Source organism: Tamandua tetradactyla, chromosome 13 (assembly GCF_023851605.1).
Source record: "Tamandua tetradactyla isolate mTamTet1 chromosome 13, mTamTet1.pri, whole genome shotgun sequence".
In the NCBI taxonomy this organism is placed as follows: Eukaryota; Metazoa; Chordata; class Mammalia; order Pilosa; family Myrmecophagidae; genus Tamandua; species Tamandua tetradactyla.
Genome location: NC_135339.1, coordinates 72,525,084 through 72,545,737, shown reverse-complemented (window position 1 = coordinate 72,545,737; position 20,654 = coordinate 72,525,084). Strand labels below are relative to the sequence as shown.

The 20,654-nt window shown below is 32.5% G+C and overlaps 1 protein-coding gene across 4 annotated transcripts in view; it reads right to left on the bottom strand.

Annotated features, from left to right (window-relative positions):
• The window catches only part of SMC3 (structural maintenance of chromosomes 3), a 43,750-nt gene that overhangs the window by 7,122 nt on the left and 15,974 nt on the right, over nt 1-20,654 (bottom strand). For 3 of the 4 annotated variants that reach the window (XM_077126002.1, XM_077126004.1, XM_077126005.1), the window contains 16 exons: nt 18,873-18,976; nt 18,602-18,701; nt 18,022-18,182; nt 17,561-17,702; nt 15,815-15,965; nt 13,370-13,522; nt 7,887-8,038; nt 6,942-7,100; nt 6,214-6,321; nt 5,596-5,704; nt 4,766-5,013; nt 4,449-4,661; nt 3,274-3,465; nt 2,927-3,104; nt 2,131-2,237; nt 1,059-1,461 (listed from right to left, as the gene is read on the bottom strand). In XM_077126002.1, the coding sequence (XP_076982117.1) occupies nt 1,390-1,461; nt 2,131-2,237; nt 2,927-3,104; nt 3,274-3,465; nt 4,449-4,661; nt 4,766-5,013; nt 5,596-5,704; nt 6,214-6,321; nt 6,942-7,100; nt 7,887-8,038; nt 13,370-13,522; nt 15,815-15,965; nt 17,561-17,702; nt 18,022-18,182; nt 18,602-18,701; nt 18,873-18,976 (2,349 nt within the window). In that variant the 3' untranslated portion in view covers nt 1,059-1,389. Of the gene's footprint in view, nt 1-1,058; nt 1,462-2,130; nt 2,238-2,926; nt 3,105-3,273; nt 3,466-4,448; nt 4,662-4,765; nt 5,014-5,595; nt 5,705-6,213; nt 6,322-6,941; nt 7,101-7,886; nt 8,039-13,369; nt 13,523-15,814; nt 15,966-17,560; nt 17,703-18,021; nt 18,183-18,601; nt 18,702-18,872; nt 18,977-20,654 lie in introns of those variants that run through there. The other variant, XM_077126003.1, reaches the window with a different exon arrangement.

Below are 20,654 nucleotides of genomic sequence, written 5' to 3'. Positions count from 1 at the left end.
ATTCAGAGCAGCATTATTCAAAATAGCCAAAAAGTAGAAAATCTCAAATGTCCATCTGCTGATGAATGGATAAATGAAACACAATTTATCCATACAATGGAATATTATTTAGCAATAAGAAGGAATGAAAGGCTGATATATGCTATGAACATGGATGATCCTTGAAACCATTATGCCAAGTGAAAGAAGCCAGTTACAAAAGACCACATATTATATAATTACTTTATATGAAATATCCTGAACACGTAAATCTATAGAGAAAGAATAGTGATTGCCAGGGGATAAGAGGAAAGGGAAGGGGAAATGTGGACCGACTGCTGAAAGGTACAGGATGTCTTTTCAGGATAATAAAAATGTTCTAAAATTAAGACTCTGGAGATGGTTCCAGATTCTGGAAATACACTAAAAATCACTGAATTGCATACTTTAAATGGGAGAACTTTATGGTGTGAGTCATAGCTCAATAAAGCTGTTAAACAACATGAAAAGAAAACAAAGACCTTATCTAGGAGAAAAAACCTGAGGTTTCAATTTAAAAATTTTCTGAAAGCATTCATACATTCAAGAATAAGGAAATTTCATGGTTCAATTTTCTGGCTCTAAGATTTCAGTTACACTTCCCAAATACACAAATTTGATTAAATACACTGCTATCCTAACTTAAAAATAAAATTTGAAGGATTGTTATATATTGAGATAAATCACTTATTCAGTGAAATCAACTGTTATACTGAGTTAAATAAATTCTCACTGAGCATCAGAATCAACTGGGGAACTTTAGAAATACTAATAACTGGGTCCTCACTCTGGAGATTTTGATTTAACTGATCTTGGCAAAGACCTAAGAAATGGAACATTTTTATAAGCTCCCCAGGGGATTCAAATGTGCAGCCAGGACTGAGAACCACTAACATAATAAACAGAATATGAAACTATAATTTATTTTCAATCTTCCTTAGGTGAAGACAGACATTTTCTTTGGCAAAATGAGTAGATATTAAGAAAAATTTGCTTCTAATCAATACAACTATAAATGAAAAGTCACATAGAACACCAAGTTAGTCATAAAACCAATTATTTAATTGAAGCTATAAAAAAGAGGCAGTATAACTGATAAAATAATTAGGAAAGATGTTTCAAAAGATTTAAAACAGGAGGACACTTTACAAAAAGTTGTGTGGGAAATAAAATTCTGAAACCATAAGTAGAAATGTAACATTACAGAGTATCTTATAAAATACTGAGACAGAAATATAAAAGGAATACTTTTGCTCTAAGTCTGAAAACTATTAATAATGACCAAATATTTAAGGTTTAAATTTACAGTTCCTGGGTATGAGACTCACATTACTATACATATCTTCCAAACCAGTGGGCAAAATTTTCTAATTAACCATGAGTGGTATCGTCTTCTACGAAGTCTTTGGCCATCTCTGCTGTGATCACATCAATATGACTAACCTGAAGGAACAATGAGTATTAAAATCTGTTTAATCTTAAGGAAAGAAAATTATCAGCGTTTGCATTCTTTAGAGTAATACTAAAATATACTGCCTTTCTTCTATATCAAGTCAAATCATTCTGAAGCGGCTAAAAAAACTTTTATTTACATGGTGTTGAAATAAATGTGTGGGTTTAAAAAATATTCTACATTTTAATGTTCTGAAGATATTTAGATAGATAAGTACTTATACCTAAGTATTAGAACCATCTCTTTTGTTCAGTTTTATATACCTCAAATCTGGCTCAAATTACTTTCACCAAAGAATCTTAAGACTAGAAGAGAGTTTAGTGCAGCCAAATAGAAATGAGTGTGTATAATTACTAAAGATTGTGCATTAAAGTTGAATTGAGTTCAATTTCCGGTGCCTGCCCATGCAAAAAAAAAAGTTAAACTGAAGCATACTGAAAAGATGAAAATGAACAAAATCAATGCAATGAATGCCACCAAAAACTGCTAAACCTCATAAGCATTTAAAGGAAAAGGTTTTTCTTTCCATACATTATCATCAGATAAGCAATAATTTTCTAAGTTTTCTTTCAAGACTTAGGTGACATAAAACCAGAATTCAACAAAAATATAATGGATTAAGTACAACTCAGAACCAAATTTCATTTTTAAAAAATTACCTTATTTCTGAACTTTACACCATAGAATTTGTCAGCTGATTCAAGCAGTTCAGGCCTAAAAGTAGTTGTAATAAATTGAGCATGTACAGCAAGTTCCATAATCATATCTGTAAAAAGAAACAGTAATTTAATAAACTCCTTTTCTCAACAGACCTGAAAATTTAAAAAGTATCTTTTCACGCCTACCTAAAATTTAAAGCTGTCAAAATAGCCTGTGACTTATTTCATATATATATATATATATATATGCAAAAATTACTAATTTCTTAGAGATAAAAATTTTAACCCCAGTTACAGAATATAAAGTTTTTATATTCTGTAAATAAAAGCAACTTCTAGCACAACATTAGAAATAATGCCAGAGCAAAGTAACTTTTTCTCACACAATACACAAAACCAACCTTCCCTTGGTTCCCTATTCCCCCAAAGATTTTTCGAACTTACTGAAGAAAAGAATTAAGTTCCTTTAACACAGAATCAACACTGTTTATGATGAGGGTATTTAAGTATTAAGAAAAACAAGTTTTGAAATAAAAGACTTTTTGCATAAAAACGTAACTGGAGTAAATTTTTCAACTGATTCAAATAACTAAAGCCATTTTTCACAGAACTAAACTTTGCAAAGTAGCTTAATATTATATATTTTAAAAAATCCATAAAAAGAGAAATTATTTTATTTATCAAATAGATAACTCATCTAGTACCCCAATACCTCCGGCAACAAGAAACCACTATACAAGAAGTAAATAAACTACCACCTTTAAGCAAGTTCTCACTTTCAACACCAAAACTGTACCTGACACAGCCTTTCTATGCTGAGCGTCCAGAGCCTGGTCAATCTCATCAAACAAGTAAAAAGGAGCTGGGTCACATTTCTGAATTGCAAAAATCAGAGCAAGAGCTACCAAGGATTTCTGTCCACCTGAAAGTTGTTGCATTTCTCTCATTTCACCTTGTTTTCCTGTAAATGAAACCTAAGAAAACAATTAATGAATTAACATCCTAAAAGGGTAGAATACCCACCACTTCTTAAATTAAAATTAATCTTCATATAATACTCTAATTCAGATCTGCAAAACATCCTACAAATTCTACTCTTCTACGGTAATGTTCTGGGGAAAATTGAATGTAAGGATATTTTACCCTAATTCCAACTCCAGTGAACTGGTCAACTGATGGGACACTGCTCTGTGACCCAGAACCCCTCTCACTTTCACCACTCCCTTCTCCTTCATCCTGAGACTGACTGCCCTCCACATCTCCTTTCTTCATCACCAAAGTAGCTTTGCCACCAGGTACCAATTTCTGGAATACTTCGCTGAAGTTCTTGGATACCTGAAAAAAAAAAAACGATGGGTGTCAATTCAAATATACATTTTGTTCAGGCAGAATGATATATATATTACTACTTAAAACAAAGACAACCCTTTAATCTTTAAAAGCAATCACAAATAGTTTTGGGTCTTAAGAATAAGGATAATAACAGATTAGCTCCTTATAAGAGCTGTGTAAAATATCCAAGTTGGTGTATGTTAGCAACCTACATGCTGGATTTGTTCATTTATTGGGTTCACCTATGAGTGGGAAGAATGCTTTAAAATCTTTATAAACTAAATAATAGCTGAAGTTTTTATCTGGTGTCTATGTGTGTTTTTTTTTTTTCTTTTATCTTTTTTATTGTTTTTTTTAATTTAATTTATTTTGTATTATCAAACCAAAACAACATACAAACATGAACATTCTTAACATACAAACAGTTCATGTATGATGTACAATCAATGGTTCAAAATATCATCACATAGTAGTATATTCATCACCATGATCATTTTTTAGAACATTTGAATCACTCCAGAAAAAGAAAAAGAAAAAAGAAAAAACTCACACATACCATACCCCATACCCCTTCCTCTCATTGATTGCTTGTATTTTCATCTACTCAATAGATTTTTTTTTCATTTTTTTTTTATTAATTAAAAAAATTAACTAACACAACATTAGAAATCAATCCATTCTACATATGCAATCAGTAATTCTTAATATCATCACATAGGTGTATGGTCATCATTTCTCAGTACATATGCATCGATTTAGAGAAAGAAATAGCACGACAACAGAAAAAGAAATAAAGTGATAACACAGAGAGAAAACACAAATAAAAATAAAAAGTACAAAAATATATAAGAGAGAAAAAAAACAAACAAACAAACTATAGATCAGATGCAGCTTTATTCAGCGTTCCAACATAATTACATTACAATTAGGCAGTATTGTGCTGACCATTTTTTCTATGTGTGTTTTAATTACAGACAGGTGCATACCTGTTTGAAAGTTAACTGAATAGCTTCATATTTTCGTAGTTCAAGTACATTCATCAGTTCCATGATTGATTTGTATCCTCTATCCAATTCTTCCTGTCGCTTTATTAACTTCTCTTTCTGCTCAGAGAAATTTACAAACTGATCTAAAGCTTTTTTGTTAACATGGCTGTATTTCTTCAATTCTGTGTTACACTGTTCAAGTTTTCGAAACAACTAGAAAGAGAGAAAATTATTATCAGTAAATAAGCTCAATTCTAAAGAAATTTAAGATAGGGGAATCTGCAACACATCTTCAAGTTTAAAATCAAGAAATTTACTTGTTTGAGGCTCAGCGTCTGGTATTTTTCAAATGCTTCCTGAGGAAGTGATCCAAGTTCACGAATTTTCTTCATACACTCTTCTTTCTTCTTCAGTAGCATGCCTTGTCGATTTGTCATCTTTTCCAGTTCTTTAGTATCATGATTTATAGCATCCATGTGTTCTTTTTCCATATTTTTCCAGCGTTCCATACTCTTCTGAAGCTCCTTAATTCCAGCTTCTGTTTTATCAATGGAATTATCCAGATCTAAGATGAGAAGAAAAAAAGTTAGGCCATTATAACTCTCTTAAAGCCAGAAGCTATCTGAGAAAAGCTTTTAATAACAAAATCTATCAAAATAAATAAGTTTTTGTTTTTTCAGTTTGTTTACATTTTACTCTGAAAATTCATAAACCACTAATATTAGGACAATATTAGGAGTATACTTGAAAGAAAAATCCACTCAATTTTAAAGTTTTCATTATTTTAAGTTTCATGTTTATTAAAAAACTAAAAAATATTTTCCTCTCAGGAAGTAGGTGATATGAGACTTGATTCAGCTAATAAATATTTTGGTTAAAATTCAGAGTAAATCAAATGAAAAATGTATGGCCTTTTATAAAATTATCACAAACATTCCCATAAAACACAAATTATAAAAACACTATTTATAATCAACCTAGCAAACTCCATTCATCACACATCATTTTAATGGAAAACACAGAAAATCATTAGTACATGCTTTTGCCTATTGGATATTTCATGTAGTAAACAATTTTATAAAATGGATACTATAAATTTAACTAAATACCCCCTACCCCCTAACATTTTTACTAAATAAAAATTCACCTTCTGATCGTGCCATAGTGTCTTTTACTCTTTTATTGATGGCTTCAAGTTCTGATGTTGTGGCAGTGAGAACAGTACCCCCTTCTGTTTCTCTCAGCTCATTAAGTTCCTGCAACACAAAAAGAACCAAAAGTATTAGATCATATAATATGAATTTTGTTAGTTCAAAAGCTTAGATTGTTCCCATAGCTTAGATTGTTGTTAGGTTTAAAAAGATAGTTAACAAAGCCAAGAAATACAATTCATATAACTCCAAATACTTTAAGTATCCATTAAAGGAAAAAAAAGGTAATGCATCTGATTACTACTGAGAAAATATTAATAATAACAAATATTAATGTTTGTTAATTAATATTTAACATCTACAATGTACCAGGATAGTAATCATACAAAACATACTATAATGCTTATTTTACACAGGAGAAAATGAGCTTAGAAAAATTAAATGACTTGTTCAACGTCACACACTAGGTGGCAGTGCAAGAACTCCAACTAGGGCAGGTGTTCAAACTACTAGTCTTTCTGTCCCCAAAGACTACACTGGCCATTAAAGCCTTCCATGTAACCACTTTCAGTAGGTTATGGTAATCAAAGAATCCTCAAGAAGGAAAAACATACCTGTTCTACTTGGTCCAAACGTTTTCTCAAGTTCTCATTGAGATATGTCTCTACGCGAGTAATAATACCTTCTAATTTAATTCTTTCATTCAGCAATTGTCTGTTTTCCTAAAATTAAGAAGAAAATTAGTTGTCCACATAACCATGCTTATCTTCTCAGAGGAATTCTGTCCTCTCCACTACTGGCATTCAAATGAACTAAATGAGGCTTTATACTCTTCAAAATACCCATGTTCTTCATTTTTTCTCTCTTATGTATTAACTCCCTCTTATCTACTCAAAATGCTTTCTGAATCTTTTATGTTGGTTCTTTTTTGGGCAAAAAAAGTACTTTTCTTTTCTTGCTTTTCATTTTTTGCACTCAATGCTGTATTTTTATATCTTTTCAATAAAAATTGAAATGTTATTGAAATGCTTAATCAAGACAATTTTATTAAGTATGTAAGAGTGGTCAGAGCAATAAATTTGGCAAAGTTAACAAGCTCAAGCATACCACTAATAAATGTGCATTAAATAAGATGGAAGTAAAAGATTTCTTGCATAATCCTAACATATACAGAATAGTTTAGAAAAACTTACTAATAACTATTCCTATAGACAACAGAAGTCCAAGTTGCATTTTTGTATTTTCTCAATATTCTGTTCTTTCACATTTCTTTATTTAGCAAGAAAGTTACTTTTCAAAATAGCCTATATCATTGAAAGTTTTTTATGTCAATTTTACTTGCCTGCTGAAGTTGACGAATTTCATCATTCAGTGCATCTACTCTCTTCTGGTCTTCCAGACTAAGTTGAGAAAGCAAGTCAGTTCCCAGTTCTGCTTTCAGTGATTCTCTGGTGGATTCCATGGCATGTAAACTGGCCTCCAAACTTTGTAAACTACGTTGCTATATGACAGATTATCCATTTATTAATAAAGTTACTAGTCACTATTAGTACTTATAGTACTGAAAAACTGGAAGGAATCTGTATTCGAGATTAAAGAGAGCTAAATAATCATAACTCAAATATTATATACCTCTTAAATTTGATAATTAGGACTATGCAACAAGAAAAATGTTTATGATGCAACTCTATGAAGGGGCTGTGAAACAGATCATATTCTATGATTAACTATATAAAAACATTCACACACATTCCTAAGAACAAAAAGAAAAAGCTGCTATATGTACTAGGGCAGTAAGATTATTGACAACTTTTTTTAATTCTTTCTTGTTTTAGCACTATTCATGTACTAAATAAAATTTTTTTTTTTTAGAACTGCTTCAAGTTTATGAGACCAACATCCAATATTACTTGTAGTAGAGGTAAAAGTTTGCTTTCTACTCATTTTAATACAATCTGGGAAAAATGCAATCAAATAGTCAAATAACCTCATAAATAGTGCTCTAAAGACAAAAATGGCTACTGACAAAATTAAATACTGACTATCAAAAATACAACAGTATGCCATGCTGAAGATGCCTATTTGGCCCTGATGTTCAAAAGTCTGAATATGGCCTACAAAAGGAGACTTCAGAAGTCCATGGGTATAGTGTAACATAGACGTAGACAGACCTAAAAATATGGGTCTAAACGAAATTGAACATATGAAACTCAAGGATAACCCACCTAACACTCACCTCTAAATTTATACAATTAAAACAACTATAACAAAAGGGATACTTACGAACCTTAGGCATAAAGGTTTTCTCTGATTGCTGCCTCTTCTCTTTTAGCATTTTCATTTCGGATAATATGCTATCTCGGGATGCTTTAAATTTCCTTTGCTGGGTCTCTATCTGTTGCATTTGGTTCATCAACTGGTCAATTTCATTATTAATCCATATACAAAGCTAAGGAAAATTCTCTCCAAGTTGTAAATACAACATATGTTACAAATTATCCTCACTTCTTATAAACACAAGATTGATTAGCCCCTTCTATATACTTTTTTCATACCTATATAAAGTTGTTTCCTCAAACTTGTGGGCCATTTTTAACATGCTGAATTAAATAAATACTAAAAAGTTCAATGATGAAAGCCTAAAATACTGCACCCCACCACTCTACTCCCAAAATAACATAACATATAAATATACTATTTCACTATTAGCTTTACCAAAAAAAAAAAAAAAAAAAAAAAAAAATTCTTAGGAAACCCTAAAATGAAGCTAAATAGAATCTAACAATATTATATATATTTCTCATACCTTTTCATTCAACAAAATATTTATTGCATAATCTATTATGCCTAAGGCACCATGTTAAGGAGTTATGTATGAAGAGTAGGTCTGCCCCAATTGGAAAAATAATTCAATTTAGCTGGCTTATGGCAAAGTAACTGGCATAGGATATCAATATCCTCCTTTTTCTTAGTGTTTTTAGCTGTACTTTTTTTGGTGCTTTACATTTTTTCAAATTTGAGCTGTTTTCAAAGTATACAAAGTGAAAACTGAGATGCATATTTGCCTTTTTCTCTGTGCTGACACTAGTGCTGATGGCAAAGAAGCTTTAAACTCACAGTAAATAAATTTAAAAAACAACTAAAAGCCAGTTTCATTTCAGACTGTTCCTGATGAAGCATTTAAAATTAACTTTAATTTTGTTGTCTGAGTACCCATATGTTATGGTCAGGTTCATGTGTCAACTTGGCCAGGTGGTGGTACCTGTTTGTCTGGTTGGGCAAGTGCTGGAATGTCTTTTGCTATGAGGACATTTCATAGGATTAAATCATGATCACACTGGCTACATCCACAGCTGATTCCATTTGTAATCAGCCAAGGGGAGCATCTTCTTTGATGAGTGATGCTTAATCTAATCACTGGAAGCCTTTTAAGGAGGATTCAGAAGAGACAGGTTCTCTTTCTGCTTCAGCCGGCAAGCCTCTCATGTGGAGTTCATCCAGAACCTCCATCAGAATCATCAGCTTACAGTCTGCCCTAGAGATTTTGGACTCTATGTTCCCATGGTTATGTGAGACACTTATATACATTTTATATTTATGAATATTTCCTGCTGATTCTGTTTTTCTAGAGAACCCTAACTAATACACCATATTTTTAATATCGGGTGACAAATTGGAAACTACACATAAAGCATTTCTACATTCTACCAAAATACGGTTTGTTTTAAGGAAAAGCTCTTGCATGATTATGTCAGCAATGAGCAGAACTAACCACTTCTCTCATGGAACATAGTTTTTATTTGAAAGAACAGAGACAACTGTCTTTACTCAAACTTGGATATTTTGGCAGCTGTCTTCTTGAAAATAAACAAAGCAATCTTATCATTTTAAGGAAAACTGAAAGTAGTTGTAAGCCATGATAAATTTCCAGCAAAAATTAGAAATGTGGAAAATATGTTATCCTCCACCATTAACTTGACAACTTTCCAATACTTTAAGACTCTTTTCATAAGATTGGCTGTGATATTAGTGAACGTGATTTTTTAAATATTATGTAAGAAAGCAGCAGGTACACATTTGGAAAATCTGCATAGCTCCATGAATTACTATTTTTCAAATGACTAATGCAAAATGGATTTCGTAAACGACCCATTCAAAGTGTAAGACAGACCAATGGATTGTAATAGAACAGGGTATGAAAAGTTCATGGATATGATTTCAGAGTCCACATTAAAACCAACATTTAAGAAACTGTCATCTATTGAGTACTGGTGTAATACCAAAGAGGATGATCAGCAAGTAAATGGAAAGTTTGATTGTATGGGGCCAGCAATTCTCCATATACTTCAACTGAAACAACATATCATAAAACAGAAAAAATGAGAATCAGCTGTTTTCTCTTAAGTCAAACACTGGAAATTTGCAAAAATGTTAAAACCAATTCTTTTTACCACATGATTTTTATTTTAGAAAATATTTTAAGAAAATGTTATCCCTGTCAACATGTAATGCCTTATTATTACTTTTCAATGAATTTTTATTTTTAAATTTCCCAGTTCTAACATCAAATATGGTAAATAGTAACAGATATAACACACTTAAAGCTTTGTGTCCTCAGTGCAAAGTCTGAGACCAAAGAGATGAAAATCTAATTGTTTTTATTATGGTTTAATTGTTACATAAACTAAATCTACACTTTTTATACCTAGCATTAAATCTGTGTCAAACCTGTATCAAGGACTAATTGTGGGAAAACAGTGGGTTGCCATACAGATCAGTCACAAGTTCATAATTTGTTCAAGCTAGATGAGAGGTACATAGGGTTCATTACATTATTCTTTCTACATTTTTTTGTTTGTACTTTCTATAATGGAAGTTAAATAAAATTGTATTTAGTATATTAGCTTTTCAATAATATATAATGGAATTATAGTAGAGCAGAGTTATTTTTCTTACTGTAATCTAAGACAAGTGTTCTTCTCAGTTGGGAGGACAGATATGAGAGTCTTATTTTTTATTCTGCAAAGGATATATAAAAATCAGTTGCCACTATGTCAAACATTACGAACACCTAAGTCAACAGGCCACCCCCCCTGATCTTGAGGCTTACTCTTATGAAGCTTATGTAGGTAGTGGAGAAGCTTAGACTACCTATAGTCATGCCTAAGAGTTACTTCTGGAGGACCTCTTTTCTTAATCAGATGTGGCCTCAGTCTCTTTAAGCCCAACTCTGCAACACTGACTTCCCCTCTACATGGGACATGACATCCAGGGGTGAAAGTCTCCCTGGCAATATGGGAGATGACTCCCAGGGATGAATCCAGACCTAGCACCATGTGATCAACAATTCCATCCTAATCAACAGGGGGAAAAGAAATGTAACTACTCAAGTACTTATCTGTTGGCTGACAGAGCTCAAATAGAGTCAAGTGGCTATTCTGGAGATCACTCTTACGCACAAACTTCAGTTAGACTTCGTATCTATCATAACTTGCCAAACCCCAACCAAAACCATTCCAGCCAATCCTAAAGAACACCTAGGGCAATGTATAAGATTCTACAAACGTGCCATGCAGTAGGGTAACTTTCCAGAAACTTAAAACCTCCAGTTAGGTCCCTGGACCAGTTAAGTCCTGAAACCTCGAGGGCCCAGTGTCTCCAGAGCATCAGCTAGTTCCATCTCCCTACGGCATATTACTGACAGTCCCTTCCAACATAAAAAAGTCAGAATGGCCATAGCCCAAATACCCTAAAAAGTGGGATAGAAAGATCAAATGTGATGATGGAGTTATACAGAGAAAGTAGTTATACTTACTTTCTCTGTATAATAAATATGATTGCTTCATATTAGTTCTGCATAACTAATATGATTGCTGAATCACTAAATTGGTATTTCTTTTAGTCTCCAGTATGTTAGAACAGCTAGAAGTAAAAACCTAAAATTGTGGAATTGTATGTCAAACTCTGAAATATGTTCTACAACTAATTGTGGTGCTGTGCTTTAAAATTTACTGCTTTTTGTATATACGTTATTTTTCACAAAAAAGAAAAAAAAGTCAATTGTGATGATAAAAAATATTTATTCTAGCCTCCAATGTTCTAGAGCAGCTAGAAGGAAAACTCTGAGAAGAGCGTATGGTTGCCCAAGACAAACTCTGGGATCTGTCCTGTAACTACTTGTTGAACAGTGCTTTGAAAACTACTGCTTTTTTTTCTTTGCTTTATATATATGTTATATCATACAACAACAACAAAAAGTTTAAAAAAAAGATCAGCTTTGTATATATATCATACAACAAAAAAAGTTTAAAAAAGAGGTCATTTGCCATCTGCCATCACAATATTTCATAAAAGGATGTCATAACACCCCAAAAGAAGAAAGTATACTTTTCAGTAGAGGATAGGCTTAAAAGTGAGTATACCTACCTCGAAAAAAAAACATACATTGTTCTTATTTTTCTCATTTATCCAGATTGGTGAAATTTTGGTGTCTGAGAGACATTTAAATGAACATTTAAAGAGATTTACAAGTGACATCTAAATAGATGGTTTTGTTTTATCAAAATACTATTTACTCATACAAAAGTCATGTCCAAAAGATTCAATTTCAGAAATTCCCTTTAAAATTGCCTCCTGCTTTCTCAGGAATAGTGATATGAGTTGTATCACAGCTTGCTAACTATTCAGACAGCTCACTTCTACTTAAAATGTCATGCCTCTATCTTCTAAGGACAAAATGCACTTACTTATGAGAGCAGTCATAACTTGAAACAACGAAACTAAAAAGTATCACTGAGGGAAATTACAAACCCCAAAGAAAGGACAATCCACAAAACTTGTGAATAACTTTTAAAGTTGCCTCTGAGATGATTAAATGTCACTAGAGAGGATAAAACTACCACACTGTATTTCACCATTCTTCTCCAACCCTACCTTCTACCCCCTCTGTTCACACTCACATGACCTCACCTTCATAAGGAAAAAAAAATTACCATCAGACAAGAGCTCCAACTTTCTTCCACCTAGCTTAGTATCTCAGACATTTACTATTTCTTCCTTCTTGTTAGAATAGAACCCTTCTTCCTGCCTTAATAAGCCTTACCCTATTTCCTCTGGATCTTAGACCTTCTCATCTTCTCAGGGACCTTACCCTATTAAGAAAACCAAACTTCTTAAAAAATGTATCTGTATTCTCTACCTCCATTTTCTCATCTCTCCACTCACTCTTCTACCTCTGCAATCTATTTACTATTTCTACTGCTCCACTCATACTGAATCTGTACCAAATGACTTCAAGATAGTAAAATGTAACTGATATTTTAAAATGCTTATATATCTGACTTCTACACAGTATGTGGCATTACTGACTCCCTAGTCTCCTTTTCTTCCTTGAAACACTATCCTGGTTTTCCTTCTATAAATCCGACCATTTAAAAAAAAAAAAAATCTGACCATTCTTTCTTGGTTTCCTCTTTTGTTGCCTGATAACCTTAAATTTTGGTGTTTCTCAGGTGCTTTTCTCTAAAAAGTAGACTCACTGGCATTAGCAATTAAATAGCTCAGCAAGGATCAACATCAAATACTTTTCAGTTTTTTCCATTAGTCTTCAGAAGTTAAATAGACAAATATATAACCTTTTGTACCTAAATAAAACACATGGAATTCACCCCCACTAGATGAGAAAACACACCTAACGGGCAAAAGATTATATATGCAACTAAAATTCAGTTCTGCCCAGTATCTAACTTTAAATTCAATAAAAAAAGATATTTTCAATATTTCGGCGCAGGTTTTCATTGAGCTTTGCTTCAAGTTCACCTAGTTCTTCTTCTGCTTTTCTAACATCTTTTTGTAATTCGAGTCTAGACTTCCTTGTGTCATAATAACCACCAGTTAAAGCACCCCGATGACTAACTTGGTCACCTATACACAAAACACAAAAAAGTTAGTTAATTCTGTATAACGTCATCTTTATTTAATAATAAATTTACTTATCAAACACTTAACTAAACATAAGGCTGTAACTATTTTATGAGAATTTAAAAGAAAAATTAAGACATTAAACTACCCTAAACAAATTCTGCTTTCCAATGTTAAGATCTTCAGTCTTCAAAAAATGTACCCTTTTAGGTGAGCCCGAATATCCACCAGAAATCAAGCAAGTGCTAAAGATTAATAGAGACATATCAATAGGACACAGGTTCAACTTTAAGGAATTTCTATTGATCATCCTGGAGAAAGCTAAGTATCAATTATGATGACATAAACACACTGAATAATATGTCAGTGATACTTTAAAAAAAAAGTGAAGGAGAATCTTCTTTATAGAAAATGGACAACTAATAAATGTAGAAATTAATCAAAAGAAAAATCACCATTTTGAAATCCCCAGTGTAAAAAATGATTCAAGGCATGAGTCAAGCAAAGGATGCTAAAACCACTGATAAAAAAGCTCTTGGGGAACCAGATATTCACTGCGGTCATAATTGACAATTCCATATATCATTCATTACATAAAAAGGGAAAAATGGATCATTACAACTGAGAGCTCTAACAGTAATCAAACTTAGCATCACTAATAATGGAATAAAGTGACATTATGTAATGCAGGCAGAGATTACTCGTGAAATATCCATGCCAAGAATGTTTAGCCCAAATCTAATCATGTGGAATCAGTAAGACAAATTCAGAAAATGGAACGTTTCACAAGAAAGTCATTATCATGGGGAGAAAGAATATAACAGAGGAACTGTCCTAAATTATAAGAATCTAAAAAGGAGAAACAATGCAGGCATCCTTGACTGGCTCCTGGATAGAAAAATATTGGGGGACAATTAGGGAAATTTGAATACAGATGCCTTTTAGATGATATTGTCAAGTTAACATTAAATTTTTAGTTGTAACAGTGATACTGTAGTTATATAGGAGAATGTCCTAATTTTGGGGAGATATAGGCTTACATTTTAGAGGTAGGGTCATGTTTGCAATTTATTCTTTGATTCAACCACAAAAAATGTACATATATAAAGATGGGGATGGGAAAGCAGTATTTACCTCCTATATGCAATAAATTAACTACAAAGAGAAGGAAAAAACAAAAAACAAGGGCAGGGGAACCTATAAACGAGGGGTTCTTATTCTTTACCTGCGTTCCACAGATAAAACTGAGGAGGTTCCTGACTTGGGTGGGGGAAAAATTACGTCTTCATTTTCATTAAGCTCTAACTGAAATTTGGTTTTTCCTTCCATAATGAACAAGAACTACAGGAATATTAACTGTACCTGTGACTCTGATACCAAGAGAAATCACAACTATTTTCATATGAGATTACACTTATCATAGAGCTCAAAATAGTGTTTCTATGAGTCACTACTTCAAAATTATGGTAGTTATTAAACTCACTGGTAAACCTCATTTTTTAATACTTTAAAGAACATTTTACTAAGTTTTTTAAAACATTGTGATGACCATGTCAATATAACTGATTTCCATTCTGATCCAAAATATTTTATATTTTATTTATTTTTGGGTACATGGTCCGGGAATTGAACCCGGGTCTCCCGCATGAAAGGCAAGCATTACCACTGAACCATTCATGCACTCCCTTCTTCTTCTTTTTCTTTAATAGCATGAGCACACTCCAGGAATCGAATCCTGGGTCTCCGGCACAGCAGGCAAGAATTCTGCCACTGAGCCACCATTGCACTGCCCTTATTTTTATGCATTTAAAAACATTATTTTGAGAAAGAGTCCATACGCTTTATCAAATAGCCAAAGGAATCCATGGCTCAAAAAATGTTAAGAACCCTGCTACAAATGAAGATTAAAGAACCTATCAAATAAATACAGTGTAGCTCCTCTTTGGATTCTGAATTGTATCAGGTATTTTTTAAATTGTGAAAGAATTAGAAAAATGTAATACTGACTAGATACCTGATAAAGAATTACTGGTTAATATTTTTAGGTACAAAAAAGAAATCTTACCTTTTGTTCAGGAATTTAGAGATTTCAAAATCTGTTCTCAGTTTCTGATACTGTTTCTTAACAAAGACGAACTTTTAAAGACTTAAATCTAAGACTCTGAATTACTACACAATATATTCTTTAGACATGTAACAGTGTGATCTAACATCTACCATATATAATAACAGCTTATTATATATGGTAGATGAGTTATTAGAATTTATTCAAAACTAAGAATCAGTATTACAAACCTTCCAGAGTAATGCAGTCCATAGTGAAAGCTCGAGCCAGTTGGGTTGAAACTTCCATGCTACGACAAATAAGTGTTTTTCCAAACACATGCTTGAAAGCTTTGTCAAATCTGGGATTGTACCTCAGTTTACTGATCATAGGAATAGCATCCTAAAAATGAATATGCAATATTCAATAAGTTTGTTGGCAAGCAAACAGATCATAACACAATTAATTAGAAGAATCACTGCACTGAAATACCCTGGAAATTGTACTCATGTGATGGAGAGCTTACTGCTTCTGGAACCAGACTGTCCAAGCTCAAATACTGGTTCTACCATTTATCAGATGAGTACTCTGAACAAGTCACTTAATTTCTCTAAAAACTTAGGTAACAGTATCCTCCTGTCACCTAGAAGCGCTCAATAAAGATAAACTAATAGCATTTCCTCAAAATGTTTTTTGTTTTCTTTTTTTTGTACGCTGTAGGGTGGGTGTCACATTTCATTCTTTTTCCATGAGAGTACCACTTATTGTAGCACCATTTGCTGAATTTTGGTTTATTTGATTTTTCATTTGTTTGCTTATTTGTTTGGGAGTGCATGGGCTGGAAATCGAACCCAGGACTTCTGCAAGGCAGGCGAGAATTCTACCACTGAACTACCTTGGCATCTCCTCAAAATGTCTCAGTTTTACAAATTATTTAAATGTAAATTAGATATTCAGAAGAATGTATTTTTCAGATAAAATTTATTTTCCTGTTTTCTAAACTGCTAGAATAAAATTATTGGAGTAGAAAAAGCAATAAATATATGCTAAGCTTAATTAATAGAGAACATCAATATACAATCATCATGTAGGATAATAAACAGAAGACTGCCAATACCCCAGAAATTATAAATGTGCCCTCTTCCTAATTACATAGCGGTTACCTCCAGCAGTAACTATTACTTTCGCATTACTTGGCACCTCTTTCGAGTTCCACCATCTTTGTTTATAAAATTAGTGTAAATGGAATGCACTGTATGCATTTTGACTTGCTTCATTCACACATCAGTTTATGAGACTCATTTATTCCTCCCCTAAACTTCAAAGATCATTTGTAGATATGAAGGGAGAAAAAGGCTGAATTATTTAGAACCTAGTAAAATTCTCACTGATGCACTTAAATTGTTGATCATTTTCAAAGTATTTCTTGCTTTAACCTTAGAGGATGGTTAAAAAATAGTTACTACAACCAACATGCTGAAGCCAAACAGCTCAAAGCAATTAATTACATATTTTTTTTAAGAATTATATCTGAAGAATATTTTTAATCCATTTAAAGTGTATCAGCTAGTAACAAAAGCATTAAGCTTTCAGATTCATTACCTTGCTAGATATTTTTAATATAATTTATAAACCTATATATTTTTTTCAAGCATACCTAGAGAACTTAAAAATATTCAGTTTAAATGACAGTTTCTCAGGTTAATCTTCTCCAACTCCTTAGCTTTAATTTTGTCACCCTGGAATATGCTTTGAGTATCAAGTACTTTTGCTTTTTAACACTTTCCACATTTGCAATAATTTGCTTCATGTCTTGACTGTGACCTTTCTCCCCTTCCCCAACCCCACTTAGCAATGAGTATCTTCCAGAGGAAGAATGGCATGTTCCTCTCACTGACACCTGAATCCAAATGCAAAGTGTCTGGCATCAGTGCAGAATAATAGAATAAATGAAGAAAAAGTGACTGAAAGAGAGACAGATCTTAACACCAACTCACATTGGTTTCAGGATAGGCAGTATCCCTGACATCCAATTTGTTAAGAGGCAAGAAAGTTACTTCTCCAGGAAGATTCATTTTATTAAACTCCATTAAAATTTTCGTGCTGACTTCATCTGAATCAACAATATGATAAAATAACCTACAAATAAACAGAACAAGAAAGATCTTTATTGCTAGACTTTAAAGTGTGTTAAACATTTAAGCACAAAACTTCTTCTATACAACTCAATTTGCATTAAAAAAAAAAAAGCTCTTTAGAAAATTCCAGTAAGGGAAAGTTCTAGCTTTCATTATTAGGGACAAGTAGTACCCTACATATTTAACTAGAAAATTAAATAAGGAACTGGGATGCAAAAAGATAATGAGAGACATACTGTAGTAAACTACAAAAAGGTGTTTTAGGTTATTCTTATTCTCTTTCCTCTAAAACCCCCAAATATCAAGGGAAAAAAAATGACCTGTTTCCAGCAGTGACTTCCACGCAGGTGTAGAAAGCTGGCTCACATTCAAAGTTATTCATCACAATGCCATGATAGCCATTTTGAACATGTTGGTTTATTCCTTTTCGACGGAAGTGGTCCAGCACTTTGTTTATGCTATCTATGCCATTTAAAATGGCCTGTTAAATTTTAAGAAGCAAAAATATTAAAATAATATCACCAATGGCAATACTGCTAGTAAGAAATGAGCCCATTACTCTACAGATTTAAAAATCTATCACAGATTAAACTAAACACTGACCCTTTCCCAAATACATCCCTCCTTCAAAATATGTCAACTTAATGCAACAGCTTTTGAGTATTTTCCTATGGCACTAACATTTAAAGGGGCTCTTAATCTAAAAATTTAAAGTGCTATCATTAATACCATAAAGGTGGCAGTGAGCTGCTCAAATAATTGCTATCATTTCATACTTACAGGACAAGTGTTTGACATGCTGCTGTGTTATTATAAGGAATTAATGACCTACAGCTTGAAAACTAATGACTGATTCAATGACTCACTATAAAATGAGTCCAAGAAAAGAACCTGCCTCACCTTTCCGGTTGCTGCTCTAAGAAGTTGCTGCTTCTTTTCAAGATCTTCTCTTTTAGCAGCAAGTGCTTGCTGTTCTGCATTTTCCTCTCTCCACAAGTAACTAAGCAGGAAAAATTAAGATTGCCTTTAATTTTAAAAGCACAAGAAGATGTACTAACAGTAAATAGAATACTGAAATAAAAATGAACTGATTTATAACTTAAAAGATCATGTAGTAGCCAATAATTAGCATTACTCAAAAAAATATAGGTACATTTTAGTCTATACTAACTTTCTTTCACTTTGTAATTCATCTTTCTTATTTTTTACTTCATAATATTTTCTGTCCAGTTCTTCTACTCGAGCTTTGACTTCATTAAGATCCTGATCCAGTTTCTATGGAAATAAAAATTCAAATTGAAAATCCAATTTCATGCAAACAAATCCATAGTAATAGAAAGCAGATTAGTTGTTGCCTGAAGATGGTGGAGGGGGTAGGGAAGGAGGAATTACAAAGGGTCAGGAGGAAACTTTGTGGAGTGGTGAACATATTCATTTTAATTGTGGTGATGGTTTCACACATGTACAATATACTAAAATGTGTCAAATTATATACTTTAAATATCTGTAGTTTGTTTGTCAATATACCCTTGCAGCTGTCCAAACATCCAACTTCAATTTTTTAACTGTCTAAATGCAAAAAGCACACACCATAAAATGAGTTACCTAGAAAATAAAACTAAGATAAAATGAACTTCTTCGTTAATGATTTAAACCCTACTACTTCTATATAATACAGACTCTAGATTTTAGAAAAGAAAACAAATCAAAAGTTTCCAAGACACTGCATTGCATACTTATCATACTGCCCTTTCTACATAAATATGCTAGAACACAAAAGATATTTGGACTATTATTCCAATCAACACAAACAATGGCCTAAGATGCATTTAAGAAAGTAAGGCAATGTTTCCTTAGTGATAGTTAATGAACTACAGTCATTTATTTAATAAATAACATTGAATTGAAAAATTCACTATCTTCTTTAGCTGACATTCATTTACTTACTAGTTACCAAAAGCTACTATGTGGCAAGAATTGTTATAAGAGTTTAAGAATCATCAAGGGGGCAGGCCACAGTGGCTCAGCATGCCTGCCATGCCAGAGGACCCGGGTTCAACTCCCAGTGCCTGCCCATGTCAAAAAAAAAAAAAAAAAAAAAGAATCATCAAGAATCAAAACAAACAAAAACTTTTACATTTCAGGGGAACAACAAGCAAAATAAATCTGAAGATCAACCATCTTTTGCAAGAGCAGCAGCAGCAGGGATTGATATTCAGGATAGGGACTTCAAATTAAGCTTTGTGAGATAATTACATTCATTTGCTTAGTAACCAATTACTACAAAGCAATTACAAATACTCCAACAGAATACAAAAAAGTATTAGTACTTGATAGTAAAGTGACATATGCACAGAAATTACACAATACTCTCATTTTATCTCACTGTATGTATCAACTCACCGGGATAATGTTAGTGAAATATCTCATGTTTACCATTTGCTGTTCGATTAGAATCTTTGCCAAAAGATGGGTGGTAGAAGAAGGGGGAGAAACAAATCAGGCAATTTAACTACTTATGAGGATAATCAAACCAACCTTTTCTTCTACAGATAAAAAATATGAAAGTGCTATTTGAAACCATCGAAGAGTAAAATTTAATTTTTCAAGAGCAGTGACTGAATTACTCCCCAGGGTATCTGTTCATAAGCTAGAAGAATGTCGACCTCATAGAGCCTGCTTTCTAAATGTTTCATGTTAGAATACAAATAAGGAAAAAAAATTAATATTAGAAAGTTACATTTTAGATTTGTGTGATGCCATGTTGAAATTAAGGATCTATTAAGCACATACTACCAATTCATAAAATATATTTTAAAATGTTCTCAACCTACACAAATACATGCTGGATATGGAAAATATGTTCTTAAAAAAAGATTACTACTATAATGGCATAATGTTAAATTCTTCCGGTCTTTTCTAAATAAGTATCTGTTTGGCATATTTTAAGAAG